This window comes from Drosophila biarmipes, chromosome X (genome assembly GCF_025231255.1).
Source record: "Drosophila biarmipes strain raj3 chromosome X, RU_DBia_V1.1, whole genome shotgun sequence".
NCBI lineage: Eukaryota > Metazoa > Arthropoda > Insecta > Diptera > Drosophilidae > Drosophila > Drosophila biarmipes.
This window is the reverse complement of record NC_066611.1, coordinates 3436462-3456603: the sequence shown is the minus strand read 5'-3', so window position 1 is coordinate 3456603 and position 20142 is coordinate 3436462. Positions and strand designations below refer to the sequence as shown.

The 20142-nt window shown below is 47.9% G+C and overlaps 4 protein-coding genes across 7 annotated transcripts; 2 read left to right on the top strand and 2 right to left on the bottom strand.

Annotated features, from left to right (window-relative positions):
- LOC122818665 (uncharacterized) lies at positions 1 to 2530 on the bottom strand. 4 transcript variants are annotated; one of them, XM_050886798.1, is made up of 3 exons: positions 1886 to 2530; positions 495 to 811; positions 1 to 343 (listed from the first exon to the last, which is right to left on the bottom strand). In XM_050886798.1, the coding sequence occupies exons 1-2, from the start codon at positions 2420 to 2422 to the stop codon at positions 527 to 529; spliced, it is 822 nt and encodes a 273-aa protein (XP_050742755.1). In that variant the 5' UTR covers positions 2423 to 2530; the 3' UTR covers positions 1 to 343; positions 495 to 526. The 4 variants fall into 4 exon arrangements, with proteins under 4 accessions (XP_050742755.1, XP_050742750.1, XP_050742751.1 ...); XM_050886793.1 differs by having other exon boundaries at positions 4 to 343; positions 495 to 844; XM_050886794.1 differs by lacking the exon at positions 1 to 343 and adding an exon at positions 358 to 441 and having other exon boundaries at positions 495 to 844.
- A 2232-nt stretch (positions 2531 to 4762) lies between these two features.
- Positions 4763 to 5180, top strand: LOC108033049 (uncharacterized). The gene has a single exon (XM_017107175.2). It carries the CDS (start codon positions 4896 to 4898, stop codon positions 5148 to 5150), a length of 255 nt encoding a protein of 84 aa, XP_016962664.2. The 5' UTR covers positions 4763 to 4895; the 3' UTR covers positions 5151 to 5180.
- Positions 5181 to 5903: 723 nt separating this feature from the next.
- On the bottom strand, positions 5904 to 14199 carry LOC108033096 (probable histone-lysine N-methyltransferase CG1716). Its single transcript, XM_017107292.3, has 5 exons — positions 9600 to 14199; positions 7797 to 9527; positions 6692 to 7740; positions 6473 to 6635; positions 5904 to 6414 (listed from the first exon to the last, which is right to left on the bottom strand). Exons 1-5 carry the CDS (start codon positions 13923 to 13925, stop codon positions 6250 to 6252), a joined length of 7434 nt encoding a protein of 2477 aa, XP_016962781.1. The 5' UTR covers positions 13926 to 14199; the 3' UTR covers positions 5904 to 6249.
- A 908-nt stretch (positions 14200 to 15107) lies between these two features.
- LOC108033144 (fatty acid hydroxylase domain-containing protein 2) lies at positions 15108 to 20117 on the top strand. The gene is made up of 6 exons (XM_017107366.3): positions 15108 to 15508; positions 15567 to 15721; positions 17420 to 17493; positions 18985 to 19160; positions 19224 to 19678; positions 19745 to 20117. Exons 1-6 carry the CDS (start codon positions 15305 to 15307, stop codon positions 19893 to 19895), a joined length of 1215 nt encoding a protein of 404 aa, XP_016962855.1. The 5' UTR covers positions 15108 to 15304; the 3' UTR covers positions 19896 to 20117.
- Positions 20118 to 20142: the final 25 nt, after the last annotated feature.

Here is a 20142-nt window from a genome sequence, read left to right as displayed (position 1 = left end):
TAAAGACACCTAATTTTCCGGAGTGTCCTAGAGCCCAGCTTCTGTCCCTTCGCTGACAGTTGGTGGGTTTGCGGGCTCGTCTTGGGGCTGGCAATTGTCATTACCGCTTCGACTATTGTCAAAGCTGTTAGCCTGCAATTGATGAGTCAATATGTCAACGACTGACAGGTCACGTTGCACCGCCCCACGCCATTAACGCCCCCTCAACTCCACTCGGCTCCCCCAGCAGCTCCGCATTAATTTTCAAATAGTTAACATTCAGAGTTTCAGAGGCAATTGCTTGTAAGGTAATTTAATTAATGCGGACTTCAATCAGGCAACCGTTCTGGTGTAATCAGTGTCGCTGCGAGGAAGAAATTTATTTATTGTTATTAACACTTTTATGATTTATTTGGGGGAAATGGAAAGCCTTTCGGGTTTGACACTTGACGAAGTCAATACCTTTGATGAAGGCTTTTATTATAGGTCTCATTATTAAAGCTGGCAAATCTTACCATTATATTTTCTCCATATCCATTATATTAAGTTATGTTTCGACGGTGATGACCCCTCCAAAAAGGGTTTCGAATTCCTCCCACTCACCGATGGCCACTCTGGTTGACTTAAGAGGCGGTGAAGTATCCCCTAAGCTGTTGGCCCAAAGTCGGCTGGACTGTAATCGAAACTGCAAACTGGTTGGCACTCGCATGTGTTTATTGGACGTCCAGGGTGGCAGGGGGGGAAGGAGCCAGGGGGAATTTAGGAGTTGACGGGTCAAGAGGTCAGGCCACCACCAATTACATTTGACTTCTTGTTCCAGTCGCCCATTGCACTGAAACAATTCGGGCATAAAATGGTGCCTTGACTAGATGAAAGGGAAACTTTTAAATATTTAACATAAAAATCTTTAAAGTCCTCTTATATGTATATATAAATTTATACTTATATAAATTTTATAAGCCGTACTTCTTTTAAATAAAGATAAAAACTTTTTACAATAAACCTTAACAAGTATTACTATATACTTGTATTAAAAATTAATATATTCATTACCATATACACTAACACCCTACAATATTAGTTAATTTCCTTGATATTCGTGAGGAGCCAGATGTGGGGGGAATTTGTTCAAGTGTACCTACGGCAGTCCCTGCCGAGAAACGCCAAAGATCGGGATCCCTGTTGTCCAGAAGGGAACGGTGTGGCTGGCCGGCTAATTCAATTGCTTGGGCGCTCAATGAACAGAACCAACAATCCGCTCGGCAAATTGCCTAATGCTTCAAGTCACGTGTTCGCCGCTCGCCATATTGCCACCGCTCTCTGCGGTTAATTTGCCACATCGACGACCGGCCACAAAACCCCGAGATTTGCATGCCCCGCACCGACGTTCCTCGATTCGCGGGGCTCTTACCCAGATTGCCCCCTCGAGTCTATGGTCAACACAGTTTGCCTCCAGGAGGCCAGGCGATCTGGAAGCCTCGAGCCCCACTTTACATGGCGATTGTATACGCATTCAACAATAAATAGTATATAAACTAAGTGGAAAGGTATTTATATTAATTTAAAAATCAATTATAACATATCAAATTGGATTTACGTTACAAGAAAGGCAACCCAAGATTACACACCCTTTCAGGTTGCTCCCATGAGAGCTATACTGACTTTAAAAAGGTAAAAAAAACTGAAATATAAAAATAATGTTACTTATACCTTAGAGTAGGGTAGTAGAGTAAAGTAACAGGGTATCCTAGATTCGTCGGAAAGTAAGTTACAAGTATAAGCAAGTATTTCCGAACCCCCAAAACGCTTAGACCTATCTCGCGCCCCACATTTTCGAAGATTTTGTGATTTCGTGATTAATACCAATAAAACTGCTGGGAATCAAACAAATTAAATTAGTACTAACCAACTTTAGCAAGGTCAGTAGTACCGCTCCCGTGCGATAGGTGTGGTCTTGACATGGTCTGTAGTTCCGCAACTGTCCGCTAAGTGCCATGTCCTCAACCATTAAGTAGTAGACAACGATCCAGTGGAGCATCAGTTCCACAGCCAAGCCAAACATGCCACAGTACATGGCCAAGGAGAACATCAGGTGGTTCTGGCGGCTTTCATCCGACACGTGGAAGATCGCATGCAGCTCCAGCCTCACGTTGAGCACGAACCTGGTGCAGCAAACCAGGATGTAGGGCAGCAGCATTGCCAGGAAGAAAATCCTCGGGTGCTTCGGCTGCCAGCGCTTCAGGATGACCAGGTAGGGCGACATCGCCATGGCGGTCAGCACCAGGCACACGGCGGCGGGACACAGGAATCCCGCGTAGTGGAACGTCGCCGTGGCCGACTCCTGGCTGCCCAAGTGCAGCTGCAGGGTGACCGTGGGAGTCACCAGCATCGGGGTCAGAAGGGCCGTTCCATAGAGCAGCTGGGCCACGAACTTGCGAATCATTTTCAAAAGGGGTTGCCTGGTATTTGGATAAAAATTATAGAATTTGTGAAGAATCCAGCATCGATACACAAAGGCTCAATTTGGTAGTTACTCGAATCGGCAGGAATGGTTTTGAAGTTGTCGATGCGGCCTACTTTTTACGTATATTAAAAAAAACCTAACATTAAACAGGGATCCGAAAACCTAATCCTAGGTTGATATACAATTAAATTAAGGTATTGTTCATGATCTGTAACTGTGAAAACTATTATAAATTGTGAATTGACTTTGAAAGAAACAGTAAAACATTTGTGCTTGTAGAATATAATTAACCATTTAAACAAAATATTTACAAAAAAAGTGTAATTTTACTGAACAGGAGGGGTAAATCAGTTTTTACCCCTACAGAGAGTATTGTACGTAATTTTTTTTCAGTTCAGTTCAGTTCTGTTATTTTTATTCGTATTACAGTTTTCATAGATTCATTTCAAAGTGAAACTTTAATATTTAATAATAACGACCAGATGGTTTTCCCACCTGCTTAAGACTGTTTGATAAGATTTAGTTTTATAAGGCAGTCTCCCAGATAAGTCTTAAAGAATAATATCTTTCAAAATTATTACAAATTCTTAAAAACCCTAGTTTTTCCATATATTGAGGGCATCACCTGGCTACGGAGTCCTCTTTGCCTATGTCCAGGACATCTTTGGTATACTGAACGGCTGTGTTCAGCCTGTTCTATCCCATCGCCATCATTAGCAATATCATGCGGCAGTCGTAGTCCGCAGCCTGGTCAAACCTATTCAGATCCTCCATTTGTCATCTTGTGACCACCGCCCTCTGGTACACAAAATGTTCCAAGGATGAGGGTATCTAAGGCATCCTGTGGTCTTTTGGCCAACATATGGGTGGCAATGGGTCGAAGCTATCGAATGAGTACCGCGTACCTGTGCAGGATCAACGATTCTACCAGCATCAGCGGCTGCTGGAGGAGCAGCGTCTGCAGCGGTAGGAGAAACCCGAGTATTTGGTCCACTTTAAGGTCGAACTGAAATGGTAAAGGGATATCTTTTATCAATGAACTGAATGAGAAAATTCTCTCTGGTGCCAAAGATAGGTAGACCCTGTAAATAGTTAATGATCAGATCACAAAAAATTCTGTATTTTGTACCAATAGAAATCGTATTCGTTGGTATTCTGTACTATGTGTATCCCACCCTACCCATTACACGTTCAAAAGCGAGTATAATGTTTTTATTGGACAGTATTAAAGGTGAAAGGAATAGATTCTGTTCCTATAAAGCAAATGCCCGTGATCAGCAGTAATACCAAACGGACCCATCTTGTCGGGAGGCGCCATTCCCATGGAGTAGCTTTTCCCCGTTCCCGTCTGTCCGAAGGCCAGTGGCGATTACAGGGCTCCCTGGTGGGCTTTCTCCACCACCGGCAGGGTCAGAGCCAGATCATCCTAGCGTCTTGTCTTTAAAACTGCAGCGAAGACCGCGGATATTAACCTTTTCTTCGTATAAGTCAGAAGGCAAGTAATAGAGATGGTTGTCATCTCGGCTTAAGCATAATAGGGCTGGCAAATTCAAAATAGTGGGTACTGCCGATAGTTTAAATTTATCGATAGTGATCACAATCGGTTCTATCGAAAATGAGCTACAATAACAACAATCGAAAGTAAATGTTTGAAAATTAATGCTTATGGAAAAAAAATCAACGAAGTTCAATGTTGAAATAATTTATTTCACCATGGATTCAATATTGGGTGCAAACCATCGATGTATGTAAATTTTAAAGCCTTCAATTTCATTGTAATACCAGCCATAGTGCATATGATCAGATAGCACGATAAAGAATCCCATTTCGGAGGTGGTAACAAATCAACATAAACAAAGAATTAAAAATTACAGATCGAATTTGCCAGGCTAAATAGTTTTACTAGTAGCTCACTAGTTTTTTGTAGAAGAGTAATTCGTTAGTCTACAGTACAATAAGTATATATTAACTGAATTTCAAAAAACGACAGTACATTTTGGAATTCTTGGTATTCCCTAACCTCATCAACCTATCAACATCTCTCTCACAGAAACCAATTTATTTGAATTTGAAAAAATAATTGTATTCGTCTAGTGGACATGATAACTAGAGAGCGGATCATTAAACAATTATTATGCAAATTATGTATGTTAATATATCTTAAAATGTACTACTTGAACGAACGAATTAGGGAAAAATTGTAATATTTGGCGAGAGTTTTACGAAAAAATGCGAACTTTCGACTAAACTTTCGAAAATTACTTTCAAAGCCTACGCCTCCTAAAAAAATTGGTCCTATCGAATTTAAGTTTTGGGAGTGTAATCTAGACAGCTTTTACAAATTAAAAAAATAGATTTTTTTGAAAACCCATGTAACCCCGTCATTGAACACCTGACACCTGTTGCTTTGTGGCTATAAAAAGCCACCCGCCTTAAGCAGAAGGCAGTTACAATGCCGGAACGAGTACGGTGGACGGGATCTCTGGCTCTACTCCTTCTCATGGTGGTGGTGATCCGGGGGGCCCTGGACGGATCCGGAAGATGTGGACCCTACGAGTGCCGCCTCAGCAATCCAATCTGTCGATGCGAGGCCTTTTGCCAGGAGTTCAGTCAGCGGTGCTGGAAGTCCCCCACGGGCTGCCACTGTGCAAGGGGATACGCCCGTGACGAACGAGGAAACTGCGTGCCCCTTATAATGTGTCCTTAGAACCGGATCAATAAATCTTAAATAATTTGATCTTATTTTATATCCTTTCAGAGGGTATTATAATGTTAGGCAGAAGTTAGCAACGCAGTTACAATGTGCTTTGTCCTCATCATCAGACAATTCGATTTGGTCTTTCTTTGGCAGGAACTTTATAATTCGGAACCCTCCGGATCGGACAACTATATCCCACGCTCCCATTGGTACTCATATTTGGGATACCAGATACGAAAAAATCCTAAAGTATGAATCAGTACTCTTATTTTATTAAGATATTAATTTGTAATTATTGAAATTTAATTTTAATGGTATTTCTTAGATATAATATTAACATTTCTATTGATACTAAACAAATTAAAACTTAATTATTTAATTTTAAATTATAATTACATTTTTGAAGGAAAAGTAAAACATTTTTTTATGAAAATGCAATTTTAGAAGGGATATTTTTGGAAAATTCCTTTCAAATTTGAAAAGATTAGATTGCGTAGAAACAGGCAATGGACATGATTAGGGATACAAAAATGAGGAGGTATACAAAATTCGTTTATACCCAAAAAATGTAATTTATTTGCACGATATGGATCGAACATTTTTTTTGGTGTGTTCAATATCCCCACAATCTGCATCCCGCTTCCACTACAGCAAAGATACTCGCCATCTCCTTTCTTTCCATGTGTGACCCTCTAGGAAGGGATTATAAGCCGTCAAATCAACAACATTTACCTCTGGGTTGCCCTAATCTTTTAGTTTACATTGACTTTATATATTTTACTTTATTTTCCAAAGCTTTAAACTTACCTATAAATGGCTTACAACTTACAACACAGTACTTATAAGCCCCAGCTATTGTATTTTTAGTTCTCCATTTATTTTCCCGTGTATTTAATAATTTTCTACCTCTTTCTAAGATGTTCTAGTTAAACCCAATTCAGACGCTACCCTCTTCGAGGGGTAGATCGCCTACTAAGGGTTTTATCTTATCTAGTGTGTACACTTAAAGTTAAATTGTAGTTTTAGTTCCATGTGGGATTTGGTTCGGGTTCTGGTGCAGAAGGGCAGTTCTGGGCTTCAAATCCCTGTGGTTATTGGAGTTGATGAGCTAAAATATAGTGCTTTCAGCCGGTTTTCGGTAGACGCGGCCCTTCTTTCGCATGTACTGGTTAATGAAGTCGTAGGATTTGTGCTTGACGGACTCCGTGCAGGACAAGGGGTTGCCCGTCACGTCGCAGTACCGCAGCTCCTTGGTGGTAATATGGTGGCTTAGCTGCAGGAGGGAAACAGTTCAGTTTACGCAAACATAGCAGAAGGCTTTCAAAACTCACCCTCTTAATCAAGAACTTGTAATCCTCGTCGCTAGTGATCCTGCCGAGTTGACAGCTCTCCTTGCGATAGGGACGCAGAAAATCGGCCACGTGCCCGCTAATTTCGAAGCGGAACTTCTCGTGGGCCTCGCGTCCGCTTATGGTGGACAGGAGACTGTGAGAGCTAACACAATAATTATTAGAATATGCTCAAGCGGCTTGGACCAAAAGCAGACCCACCTTTTGCTCTTCTTGCTCCGGTGCTCCTGGCGATGTTTCTTGACACTCGGTGGCATTGGCAGCTTGCGCTTGCCACCTACTCCGCTCGCCTGTACCGCCTGACCGGGGCTCTTGCCCAGGGCCGCCAGAGCGGCATGACTGGTGCTTGGCGCCAAGTTAAGTGAATCCAACTCCTCCGCCTGCGCCACGGCCCCCTCGGCGACGGGCTGCTCCACATCTGGAGCTTCGGTCGCGTCCTCGTCGGAGGAGTACAAATAGGCCTGTATGGGCAGCGAATTGGTGGCGGAAGCCTCTTCTGGATTGTCTGAGGAATTCGGAAGGGATGCTGTGTCAGTGGCAGGGACGTCGATCTTGCGCCGACGGAAGAACTCCTTGCGGCGGCGAATCTTTTCCTTATTCTCCTTGTACTTTCGAGATTCTAGCTGGTTGTACAGGCGATCCTCGTCTCTTCTTGGACTGATCACACGAATAGAGACCAGGCGACTGCGACGCAACTCGCGGCGCTCTCGTACCTTGGCCTCGACGTATTGGGCCAAGGACTTGGAGCTAAGCGAGCCCACGTAATCCATGTCCACCTGGATCAGCTCGGTGGCCAGGAGCGCGGGATCGATCTGAAGCTCATGAAGCGGTTGCTGCGTGGAGTCCTCCTCCACCAGGGTCTGCAGGCGCTGTTCCGGACTGGGCGGCTCCCATTGCGATATTCGTTCGCGCAGATTGTAGTAGTAGATGTCGCCGTCGCTCGTCATCCGCCAGTGCCAGGCGGGCGGCAGGGGGTCCACTCCGGCCGGCAGCTTGTACTCCACGGCAGGAGGAGCCGCCTGTCCGCTGTCCATTTCGGGGGAGAGCAGTGCCTGCGACAGGAGCTCCGTACGCTGCGGAGTTGGCACAGGCATGTCCTCGTTGTTGAACCACTCACCCGTGTCAGCGTTCTGGTAGTAGGGCAGCTGCTTGGGATCCGTGTTCAGATCCGCACCGAAAAACTCGCAGCGCAGCTCATGCTCCCGCCAATCCTCGCTGCAAACACGCTTCTCAGCCTCGTCGAGGGCCACCTAGAAATGAAAACAGATTATAGATCATACTATCATACCCGTTTTTCAGTACTTACCTTCCTCTCGAACAGACTACGCCTCTGCTCCTTGGACAGCGTACGTCTTGGTTCACTCGAGAACCCAGCGTCGGGCCTTCGGCGACTATCGTTCCTAGCCATACCGTCCAAGGATCCATTACTGCCCTTCGGTTGGGTGGTGATCGTGCAGATTGTATTGTTTCCACTCATGCGTATGGGCTTGCCGTTTCGACTGCTGGTTGTGTCCCGGCGAAAGCGATCCTGCCGGAAGCGGTCGTTGCTGCTCTCCCGCTCCCGTTGATCCTCCAGGGCGGTGCTCGCATGGACGTGCTTTTGCTGGCGATCCGCCTCCCGTTCATGCTCCTTCATCTGCTCGATTCGCTCGCGCTTGGGGATGCGGAAGATCTCAGGCAGAGCCTGCCATTTCTCGAGCAAGGCCACCATTCGCTTGTGGAGAGCCGCTTGCGTCTGAGCCTGGTCACCGTCTTCCGCCGTAGGCTGTCGCTGCTCCAGACTGGTGCTCCACAGTTCGACACTCTGGTATACGCGACTGTCCTTCAGCATGGTGCGATTCGGAATGGGTAGCGATTCAAGGGTGTCTAGCAAAGCCATTCGCAACTGGTTGTCGTTGCCGTTCTCGCTTATCCAGGCATGTAGCAATCTCAAGCCGTGATAGTCCAGGAACAGCCGGCGACAGGGTAGTTCTCCACGGGTGAGTACTCCGAGGAGTTGGAGGCGGGTCTGGAGTAGCTTGGCGCGAACCATGCAACGCGAAAAGCGGAGCGTGTCGAGCTGGTTCTTCAGCCCACTGCGGCTGAGCAGTGACAGTTCCTCCAAGACGTCGGGATCCTCGAGCATTGCATGGAATTTGCTGACCTTGGGTTTCCTCGACGCCTTCTCTCCCGAGCCTGAAGAACCGCCAGCAGTGGGTTTCAGCCAGCGGCCGGCCTTGTATTCCCGATCTTTGGGCTTGGGCTGCTCCTTCCGCTTGCGATTGGTGGCCAAAGGCAACTTCACCTTGACCTTGGACTTGGCCTTCGCCTTGGGAAGCTTCCGCGGCAGGCCCTGCTCCTCCTCCGCCCCTGGCTCGGGCTCCAGTTCCTCATCCTCCTCGACCTCGCTGTCGCTGCTCACATCCAGTTGCTCGCCCTCGTCGGAATCTGGTTCGCCTCCTATCCAGCCTCTACAGTTGGCCGCCTCGCAGTAGCAACGCTGCGCATCCCTGCCGTATCTCTGATACTGGTAATCGAATGTGATCTCCTCGCCAGCCTGAATGGGCTTTACGCTGAAGAAGCCAATTCGCAGCTCTCCGTTCACCGTCCACTTTTGAGTCTCTGCGTTCGGGTCGCAGCTGTGGTTAATGTAGCGGGAAATGTTTCCCTTGGAGGTGGCATCAATGATGGCCTCCCCTCGCAGAGCCATGAAGTAGTAGTGACGCTTGCGATCCTTCGAGTACAGGTGCTGCCTTCGCTCAAACTCCTCGCTATCGATTACCTCGCCCACATACTCCATGATGAACTCTCCCGGAGGGATTTGCAGCTCCGCCGTGATGCCGCAACCCTTCTTCTCCGTGCGGAATACGCGACACGGCCAGCACTGGTGCTGCTGGAAGCGCTTGTTCGTGCACCGCTGGCCATTGGTGCACAGTGGCCCGCACTCGATCATCAGCATCCGGTTGATGCACCCTGCACCACAGCTCAGATGACCCTGAGCCTCCTCGTCGCCAGTGAGGAAGCAGTCGCATTGCATCTCGGCATTTTCCTGGCTTACCTGGAGACAATGATAAAGAATTGAATGAACTGTTGCTATTGGTTTGGATGGCGGAACCTAAGGTAGACTCACCTGCCTGGCGCATCGGTAGTAGTTCTCCCTTAGCGGCTGGAAAGTGTTGAGCCCCTCGCTGCGCAGGAACTGCTCGTTTATGGCCTCGATATTTGCCAGCTCAGCCAGCTGCTCATCCATGCTGATCGGTGCCAGTGCCATGCTGGCCACGCCTCTTCCCTGGCTAGCCCGGGGTCCCTGCGGCTTCTGCTTTATGCGGTGGGAGCGTCGCACACCTCCACTGCTACTTTCCTGCGAGAGATTGGTGTTGGAGGCGGGATCCTCTGGGTTGGATTGCGTCGGAGAAGGAGAAGGGGTTGTGGCCGGGGTCTCTATGTTGGCCACTCGTTGCGCAAACTCATCCTCCTCGGGATCCGGATCTCGTTTGACGTCCTCCTGTCCTTCCTCCCGTTGGTCCTCCTCATTTTTGTAGTCGCGCTTGAGAAGATTTACCCCGTCTTCGATGAACTTGGCAATATCTCTAAGCGGATTGGGAGCCTCCAGTTCCGGCGAAGCTTGCACATCCCAGCGTCGCATCTTGCTACCCGAAGAAGTGGACTCGGAGGACTCCGTCTCTACGAGAGCGGCATGAAGAGAGTCCGCGGTTTTTTGGATCTTCTTCTTCGGGGCTCCCTGGGAGGCACTGGAACTGGAGTCCAATGAGTTCTGGCGACTCATAGATCCCTTGCCTGCCTTTCTGCCCCTCTTTTTGGCAGATAATCGAAGAAGGGTATCATGCAGGGGATTCGCCGAGGCCTTGGGGTGCATCGAGAAGCGACGCTTGGTTAGCGGAACGGGAGTGGCGGTCTCGGCCTGACGATCCTCGCAGATGGTGTTTCGGCGCAGGTCCAACTTGGCGCCACTGCCCAGCTCGGGCGAGGCCGTCTTAGGGCGGTTCCGTTTCGAAGAAGAGTCCGATGAGGTGGAAACAGGCGAACTGGCGGCCAGCTCTTCCATGGGTGGGCTGCCCGCTCTGAGAGCTTTGGCCTCGTCACAGATCGTGCTGCGCCTCGCACTCAGCTTCTTTTTGGCCTTCGATCGCTTCAGCTTGCCAACCGGCGTGATCACTTGGGTTGAGTCGGAGCTCGGAGAGCTGTTCCTGTCCTGCTTGGGCGAAGCTTCATAGATGGTGTTCCGGCGTGCACTGGTCTTGCCTCCCAGCGGCTTCTTTTGGCCTAGGGCCGGCGTGGAGGCGTTGGGAGTGGGTAAGTCCACCTTGGCGGGCACTTTCTTCTGCTTCTTCTTGCTCTTCTCCTCGAGACGCATCTGGGCATTGGCCTTGTCCATGGCCTTGAACATGGCATCGCACTCAACGAAGCCTGGAGAGAACTTCTCCTTAGATTTGCCGGAAGATGGAGTGAAGTGCTCGGGGAGCAGCTTCTTTGCAGCTTGATCCTCTTTGGGCGCTTCTGCAGATGAGACTGCAGCTTCGGCGGTTGCCGCGTGGTCTTGTGTGGATTTCGAGATCTCTGACGTTACAGATTCTGGTATTGGCTTCGTTGTCTCCTTCTCCAAGGAAGCTCCTTCTGGTGGGAGTTTGATGGCTTCCTTCCTAGGAGTTAAATCGGTTGTGGAGTCATCCAGTTCCTCCATCGCTACTGAACTAGCAGTTAATGCTGATTTCTCCTTTTCAATTTCCTTTCTGGGGGCAGTTTCTTTTTGGCATTTGGCAGCGTCTTTTTGCTTAGCAGGGTTCATTTCTGGTGAAGATTCTTTTACATCGACTTCCTTTTCGGTCGCAGCTTCTGTTGAGGACCTAGCTGCGTCTTTTTGCCTTTCAAGAGTAGTTTCCGAGGATTTATCCGAATCCTTATCTTTCTCAAGCGATGACTTTTCTAGCTCCACGGGTGAAGGGTTCCTAGCTGTCTCTCTTTTAGCTACAGCTGCTGGTGGGGATTTAGCTGGGACCTCTTCTGGTAAAGACTTCTCAGCTTCTTTCTCCTTTTTGGGAGCAGTTTCTGGGAGGGATTTCTTGTGTTCCCTCTTCTCTAGCACAGCTGTTTTCTTTAGCTCCGATTCGACTTTGGGTTGCTTCTTTCCTGGCACAGCTGATTTCTTCTCATCCTGTTCCTGCCTGCTTCCCCTAGTGTCTGGCGGGGATTTTGGCCTTCCCGCACCACTCCTGGTTTTCGCTTCTGCTGGAACGGCCCCGGCCTTGTCGTCCCTAGCTGGCTCAGTCTTCAATGCAGTAGCTTCTGTAGGGGACTCAGTGTGCCTCCCCTCGTCTTTCGACTTTCTTACTGCTGGCAGTGTCGGTTGAACGGCTCGTACCTCTCGAATTTCTTTGTTTTCGGCGTTATGTTCCGGGGTTTCCATCTGAGACTCCTTGGTGTCGACTTCTGTTTGCGGAATCCACACAGACTCTGGAATAGCCTCCATTGGTTTCGATGGCTCTGAGCCTTCGGGTTCGGGTATTTCTTTTCCCGCCTGCTTCCGATGCGCTTCCTCTTTTGGTTCCGGCTCTTTCTTCATTTCGATGGTCGGTTCCTTCTCCGCTGAGACAACTTCTGTAGGTGGTTTCGGTTCTGCAATTGATTTTCTACCCAGCTTCTCCACGGGCTGAGCATCCACGGCGGCCGTTGATTTCGTTTCAGTGATGGGTTCTGCCTCTGGAACAGCTTTGGTGACCATTTCTCGCTTTGGTACACCTTCGCTGGCTAGTTTCGGCACGGCTTTGATGAGCACTTCAGCCTCCGGAACAATTTCAGTTTCCTCTTCTGGTTCTGGGACGTCTTCTTTCAACTTTGGATCGACTTTCTCAGACTCTGGAACAACCTTTTTTGGCTTCGGTGGCTTGGGGTCTGGTGTCTGTCGAATAACTTCAACGACAAATTCCTCCAGCGTGGGCGATACGACCTTCCCCTGCGGGGATTCGGTCGCGGATACGACTTCTGCCACCTCCATGTGCTCAATAGTGGGGGACTGGGAAGCCACAGGCTCCGGCTGACTAAGGCTATCGTCGATTAGATCTATCAGCACATGTTCCTCTTGGTCCTGTGAGTCCTCCGCTTCCAGGATCTGCTTGCTGCTCTCGGCTGCTATTTCGGCGAATGTCTCCTCGAGAGTTTTCCCCTGCCGGCTGCTGCGCCTTGCCTGCGCGGATCGCCTGCTGCGCCGAGGAGCTGGAGAGGTTGACTCTGCCTCCGGTTCTTCTTGCGGCGGAGTGGTCCTCTCTGTTGCCGGATCCTCCTCCTCGGCTTCGTCATCCGCCGACCAAAGGCTGGGCGGACCACTGAGCACCTCTACCATAATCTCGTCAAGATCTTGTTCCGGGTCGGGAGTTGGACCGTCCTTGGCCAACTCGATGTCCATGTCGAGCAGAGCTCGTGGCTGCCCCTCGGCCGGAGAATCTTCCTCCTCCTTCTCCTCCGCCTTGGGGCTTTCCGTTTCGATTTCGATGAATATGATCTGCGAGTCGGAGTCCGAGTTATCGCCAATGACGATTCGGGACAGCGTCTGCTCCTGCTCCGGCTGCTCGTCCAATGCGTTCTCATCCTGCAGTGCTGGCGGCTCCACCTCCGGCGACGAAGACGATGGCGAGTTGCCGGAATCGAAGGACTCCGGCCGGCGGGACAGGTTCAAGCGCTTGAGGGAGACACGCAGCTTGGACTTGGGCTTCCGTTTGGGAATGCCAGCTGCCTCGCCGCTGTCGCCGCTGCTGCTCGTGGTGGAGGTGGTCGTGCTGGTGGTGGAATTGGTGTCCGAGTCGGAGCAGCTGGGACCGACTGCCACTGGAGTGGCCGCAACCGGAGGCTGGCTCTTCCTGGGACGCCCCCGCTTGCGGGCGGCCGCCACTGGCAGGCTGGCCAGAGTCTGGACGGCACCGCTGGTCGCCGGTTCGCTAGTCACCTGGGCCACAATCAAGCTCTGGGTGGGCCTCGGCTTGGCGAAGATCTCCAGGGCGGGCGGCGGCGGTGGTGGCGGCAGCGCCTGCTGGCTGCTCTCGAACATGGAGAACAGGCGGCTCACGGACACAGCGGCGGGCGAAGCTGCGCTTGCAGCTGCGGCGGATGTGGATGCTGATGCAGACGCGGATGCCCTAAGGGGCCCCGACGAGCCGAGGCTGGGATTCGAGTCGATGCGAGCCTCGATCTGGATCTTGTGCGCCTTGCGGTTCTTGTTGAGCAGGTCCCGCACGTCGAACTTGATGATCTTCTTGCGCGAACTGCGCCGGCACTCGTTCTGGCCGCCATCCGCGTCCTCGGGCGGAGTGGGGGAGGCGTCCGCCTCCGTGGGCGGCTGGCTGGGGGGCGGGGTGGCGCTGGGCGCAGCTATTTTCGGCGGGCGACCCCGTCCGCGGCCACGTGACGCAACTGCAGCCGGGTGGCTCGGCGTAGACTCCTCCATTTCGGACGGGTTGCGGGCGCAGGGGAACCAGGGGAGCAGCTCAGGGCGGCGGGCGAGGCAGCGGTACGAATACACACGTTTTCTTCGGTGGCAGCGTGCTCGATGTGGCTTAGGTCTGCGCAAGTTTTTTCTGGGCCATCTCAGGGGGAATTCACAGTTAGCCTCCTAGCTCTCTAACTGCACTTGCCCGACACTCACACGCATCTTGACACACGAACACCAACGCACTGGTAAACACAGACACATCCTGCCTTCGATACTTTTGCTGCCTGCTTCCTCTTCTCGTGTTGTTCTTATCGTGTTGTTTATGTGATTGTACTCTCGTCGGAAGGGGTATTCGGCGCGCGGTTGTTACCCTTTGCCGCTACGAAATAACATGTCTGCACTACGTGCCATTACGAAGCAACGTGTCTGCACCAGCCAAACTCTTGCATTTCCTTCGATAACAATTTATAATAATTAATCAACAAATAAAATGTGCTTTAGCTTGTCATAAATCTCAATAAAAAGGGTATTAACAAATATTTTTAGCTTATATATAAGAAGATCGAAAAATAAAATACTAATAGCTATTTAATGTTTTGTCAGTAACCTAAAGACAAGAAAAGTCCTTTAATTTTCTTATCGAATAAATAAAATGTTAAAGCAATTAATATTTAATAAATAATTTAGTTATATTCTTAGCCCATTTTCTTATTCGTTCAGTTTAAGCTTCTTGTAATTTTCCAATCCTCCTTCAGCTTGTGGGTAATACATTACATAAAATTTTGTAAAAATCTAAGTTTTTTGCCTCAGCACATTTTTTTTATACTTGTGGTAACACAATACTAGGACCTTAATTGTCATTCGCAACGTACGTTGGGCAGTGAAGTCACACATTTTCCAAATGTCAGAACTGAGACGGTGGAGTCATGACATTTTACAAGCGCTATCGATAGCGTTATCGAACGCACACATTCGATATATTGTCGTGAGTCGCAAGTAGTTAGCCAATCTCCTGTTGGGAACTTTAAACCAATCGATATCAATAAGTTCAATTGTCCCGTATAGTATGACCGTACTTGCAAAACAAATATTTTTGTAACAGAGTGAGATTCAAAAATAAACGTTCGCCTTGGTTCAAGTCGCAGAGTTAACAAAAACCGATAATATTCACCCAATTCATACGCGTACACAGACGTTAAAGCGGCTGATGTAAATCCCAAGCACTGGTGCCGCCGAGCTGGCAATTAGAAAAATCGAAATGCGTTAAATGTCAAGGACAACGGAAAAGCCACAACAAAAGGAAAACCGAAACGAGAGCGAGAGAGAGCGAGCGAGCAACAACTGGGAAAGTTTTGAAGGAAAGTAGGAAAATAGCTGCGGAGCAACCCGGAAACATGTCGAATCCTCTGCACGGAAGACCGCCAAACGGCTCGGGCTCCTCGTCCGCCTCCTCCTCCTCCTCCCTGTCCGGCTCCTCGCCGATTTCGGTGACCGTGCAGCCCGGGAACGGGGGACACAACTCCTCGTCCTCCTCGTCGGGCGGTGGCATCCTCAAGGACAAGGTGGGACTGCCGCCGGTCTACCTCAATCTCAATGATGTAAGCCCGACTCCCTCTCGCCCCCGCTGACTAATCCCCGCCCTGTCCTCCTCTGCAGCAGGCCAAGGATCAGTCCTCGTCCTCCTGCTCCCCTCTGCAGCACTGGGACGACACCCGCACCGCCGACGTCTGGCTGTCCTCCCTGCACAGCGTCATCTTCATCATCACCTGCGCCCTGGCCGCCTTCATCCTGTTCCGCAACGTGCTCACCTGGTAAATATCCGGATCCGCGACCCCGCTGTTGGGGTCACTAAGTTCTTTCCATAGTCATTTAGCTTTTAGGGTTTGGGATGTAGGTTTTTAGTTAAAGTTTTATAGAATATTTAGTAGAAATATTAAATTTTATATGATGTAGCAAAGAGAAATGACAATATAGTTTCACTGTTCACTAAAAATGAGATTAGGGTATTAGCGAGGTAGATTAGTGTGTTGATACGTGTTGGGACGTACCTATGTGCATACCTAAGTACCTTTGTTTTGCAATTCTTAGCAGACCTTCCAATAGCTTTTACCTTACCCAGATATGGATTTTTACTTACTTAAAAATGTATAAAGGGACTTAAATGTTTAAATACGTACGAATTTGCATCGTTGCTTAAAAATAATATGCAAGATTAAAATATTTAACATTGCATATTAATATTTACTTTTTTTTAATCTTAAATCGTTTGTTTTATTGTAGTACACTAGTCGGCAACAAAGGTAAGATATCCTCATAATATAAACTTACTTCTTGTAAACTTTCATGGCATTTTCAATAAGTACTGAATGGGTTAAAAAAAGTATTGTATAATTCAAATGGCATTTAAATTATCTTTCCATTGATGACAAAATTTACCAGAAGAAAGTTCAAATTATGAGTATTTCCTACATTTCTTTCATAAAAATACCTATGCCGACTAGTGTATATGACTGAAAAGCTAATCATTAATCATTCATTTAGATATTTTGCTTTGTTTTTAAATTTACTGCGGTTCTTAATTAATTTAAAAACGAATATATTTCATTTAACAATTTTAGTTTATTTAAAGGTTTTTAATGTACATTAAGTACACACTTATTGTTTTTGATGAAGTTAAATATATAAAGTGAATATGACTAACATTATTACTTATATTTACTAAATACATTTACATTAGATTGCATAATTTTATTTAAATGATGTTTTGTGTTAAAAAATATGTTTGCATTTTGTATGTTTTTTTAGTTTTCACCATTAAATTTTTGTTTCAGTGTACCTTTAACTAGGTAATTGATAAACTGTGTACCTTACCTAGGTATTTGTGTACTTTTGTAAACACTTTGTACCTTGCAATGGGTTCTTTTTAGAATTAATGTAGGCATATAAAATATGAATTTATGATATACATAACCGCCTCATAGGTAAAGGATTGTTAGAGCCGAACTGTTTTAGAATAATTTGTATTGTAGGAGTGTATCATCAGGAGTGTTATTAATTAAAGTAACCATCTCAAGAATTTTACCCGCGCTTTCCGCCCTATAGATACATATGTATAGCACCCTTTGAGTTTCTAATCTAACAGCATTTGGCAACTTAGTCGCACCTAATAAATGTAGGATAGACTTCTGGGGAGAAATTACCCGGAAGGGTATCCCAAGTTGGGTGCATGTAGGCACACTTTCTTCCCACTCTCTCTCCCAATCTCTCGCTTTTGGAGAGAGCCTGGAACCGAGCCCAGTTTTCATTCTGTGAGCTGCGCTTTTCCGCGCGATCCAGAGATCGCAATGGCCAGTTGCTTCTGCGACGCTCAGCAGCGAAGACCCAGTGCGCGGAGAAAGCGAGGGAGGAGAGCGAGGAGTCGGGAGAAAGCCGATTGTAGTGGAACCAGAACACACAGGGGGGCAGACCATGGAGGATAAATTCATCGAGGCTTCTTTCATCTACGCCAGGCACCTGCAGAGCTTCTGGGGCGCCTCCGGGGACTTCTGGCAGTCGCAGTGGGACAAGTTCATCGATTCGTTCGGTAAGTAGACCCAGGTCAGCAGGAAGAGAACGGAGAAATTGACAGGTAAGTGCCGAGGGGCGGGGCCACACAAAACTAAACTTTGCTCCTCTCTTTGTGCTGGCGTGATGTTGTGCAAATTGCAATTCTCGGCCACTGGCAGCCACAAATGTCAACATCAACTGTTTTGTTTACTAATTCCAACGCACAGACACGGACACAAAGATACAGATACAACGAGACTGTTGCAAAACCCACAGATACAAACGCAGGGAAAAGTGCTGCCAATTAGGCAGAATGAATCGCCGCGTTACTCACTCGAATTTGAATTCTTCGCCAAGCGAATGTTTGCAGTTCACAGCCCCAGTCTGGAAATGCTTTTTCCAAAATACCATTTTAACGTTTTATTTGGCCAGGGCAAATATTTAGGCACTGCTCAGGGGGGCTCTTCGCAACGAACTTCGGCTTACTAATATTGATCGAGCTCAAAGTCGGATGCTGAAAGCTGGGTTCAAAGGCTCATTTTATCGCATTTTCGCCTATATCATTTACAACTTACAATGCAAACCCTTTATTGCGTTGAGATTGTTCCTAAAGCCATTTATCTTTATGGGTCTATTTACCGGCTTATTTTTATGGCATCCAAAAGTTGCCTCAAGCTGATTAATTCCTACTTGTTCTGCCGGTTAAGTTAAAGCAATTACCCAAGTTTGTTTACCCTTGCAGAAGGTATTATGGTGCAGCACAGTGAAGGAGTCGCGTCCGACCCTATAGAGTATATTTATAATAAGCATCACAGCTGTGTCCGTCCGTTTCTATCGGAATTAATTAAAAAACTCTTCTCCTGCAAGTAGTGGAACCATATTGTATATATCTTATAAGAAGTATGAGAAAAAATAGTGGAACCCTACTGTTATTACTATGGATATATACCCTACAAACCTTTCAATTGTTTTTTTTATTGTTTAATAAAGATCAAATGGTAAATAACGCTGTTTTTGAAGAAATTTGCGCGTTGTAATATTAGTGTTAATTACATTAAACCTTTGCATACCACATCTATATTTCCTTACACGAACAAGTTATATTTTCGACTGTTAAACTATCTTATCACTTTTAATGAAAACAAACAAACAACCCCTATCGTCGAGTACCTCGACTATCAGATACCCGTTACTCTGTTTCAAATAATAATTGAATTGACTTGGATTTTATTTCAAGATGGTCTACCACTTTACCATTATGGGTGATTGTGGTCATTAGAAACACTTAGCTGAGACACTCAAGTTTTGTAGTTTCCTAACTCTCAGCGTTCATACGGACAGCCATACGGACATGGACATAGATAAGCTCGGTTTTGAAGCCTGATTACGAATTAAAGGGTCAGAAACGCTTCCCTCTCACTGTTATTCATTTTCAAAAGATTTGAGTATACCCATTTAATCGTGTATATGCAGATTTTTTACTTGGCTCTAACTAATGTATATTCAACCGCAAAACTATGTTTCCCAGGCGACGAGCCCATGGTGCTGTGGGTCTTCGGCACCACTATCTTCACGATGATCGTTTACTGGACCGTGGGCACTCTGTACACCTTCATGGACCTGACCAACCGGCCCGCCTGTCTGCGCAAGTACAAGATCCAGCCGGGCACCAACGAGCCGGTGGAAGTGCGCCGACTGCTGAAGGTTCGAATCCGATTGGTCGCGAAATCGAGACTTAATTGACCCCTTGGCTGACCCCCGCTTTAGGTGATCTGGTGCGTGGTCTGCAACCAAATATTCGTGGGCATTCCGCTGGCCTACGCCAGCTACCGGCTAATGGAGGTCCGCGGACTGAGCGACATCCGCGACCTGCCCACTTTCCACTGGGTCTGCTTCGAGCTGACGGTGTGCATCCTGATGGAGGAGCTGGGCTTCTACTACTCGCACCGCCTGCTGCACCACAAGCACATCTACAAGTACATTCACAAGCAGCACCACGAGTGGACGGCCCCCATCTCGGTGACGGCCATCTATTGCCACCCCATCGAGCACATCTTCAGCAACCTTCTGCCGCCCTTCCTCGGCGTCTTTCTGATGGGCAGCCATGTGGCCACCGCGTGGCTGTGGTTCGCCCTGGCCATCCTGTCCACGCTCAACGCCCACTCCGGCTACCACCTGCCGTTCTTTCCCAGCCCCGAGGCGCACGACTTTCACCACCTGAAGTAACTACCTGACCTCTATTGATTTGCTATACGAATTTAATATTCATTTCCCTTCCTGCCCCCCAGATTCAACAACTGTTTCGGAGTGCTGGGCGTGCTGGACCGCCTCCATGGCACCGATTCCCTGTTCCGCGCCACCAAGTCATATGCGCGACACATCATGATGTTGAGCTTCAAGCCGCCGCGCGATGCCTTCCCAGATCCGACGATGAAGTGAGCCGGAGGAGTCCTCTTGTGCACGGCAGCAGGCCCCTCTCAGTCTGCGTAACAAATTTTAATTGTGATATGGCAGGGCAGATCCTATTTTGTACACCTCAAACGTAGTCGTTGTGCAGACCCTAGAACCCCGCGCACGCGAGCACCGCTCCCAGAGCGAATCCCCCACAAAAATGTTAATCGAGCCGAATAAAGCGTAATGTACATGTGTAGCCAAAAGTGAGGACGTCGAGTGTTCTATATGCAAG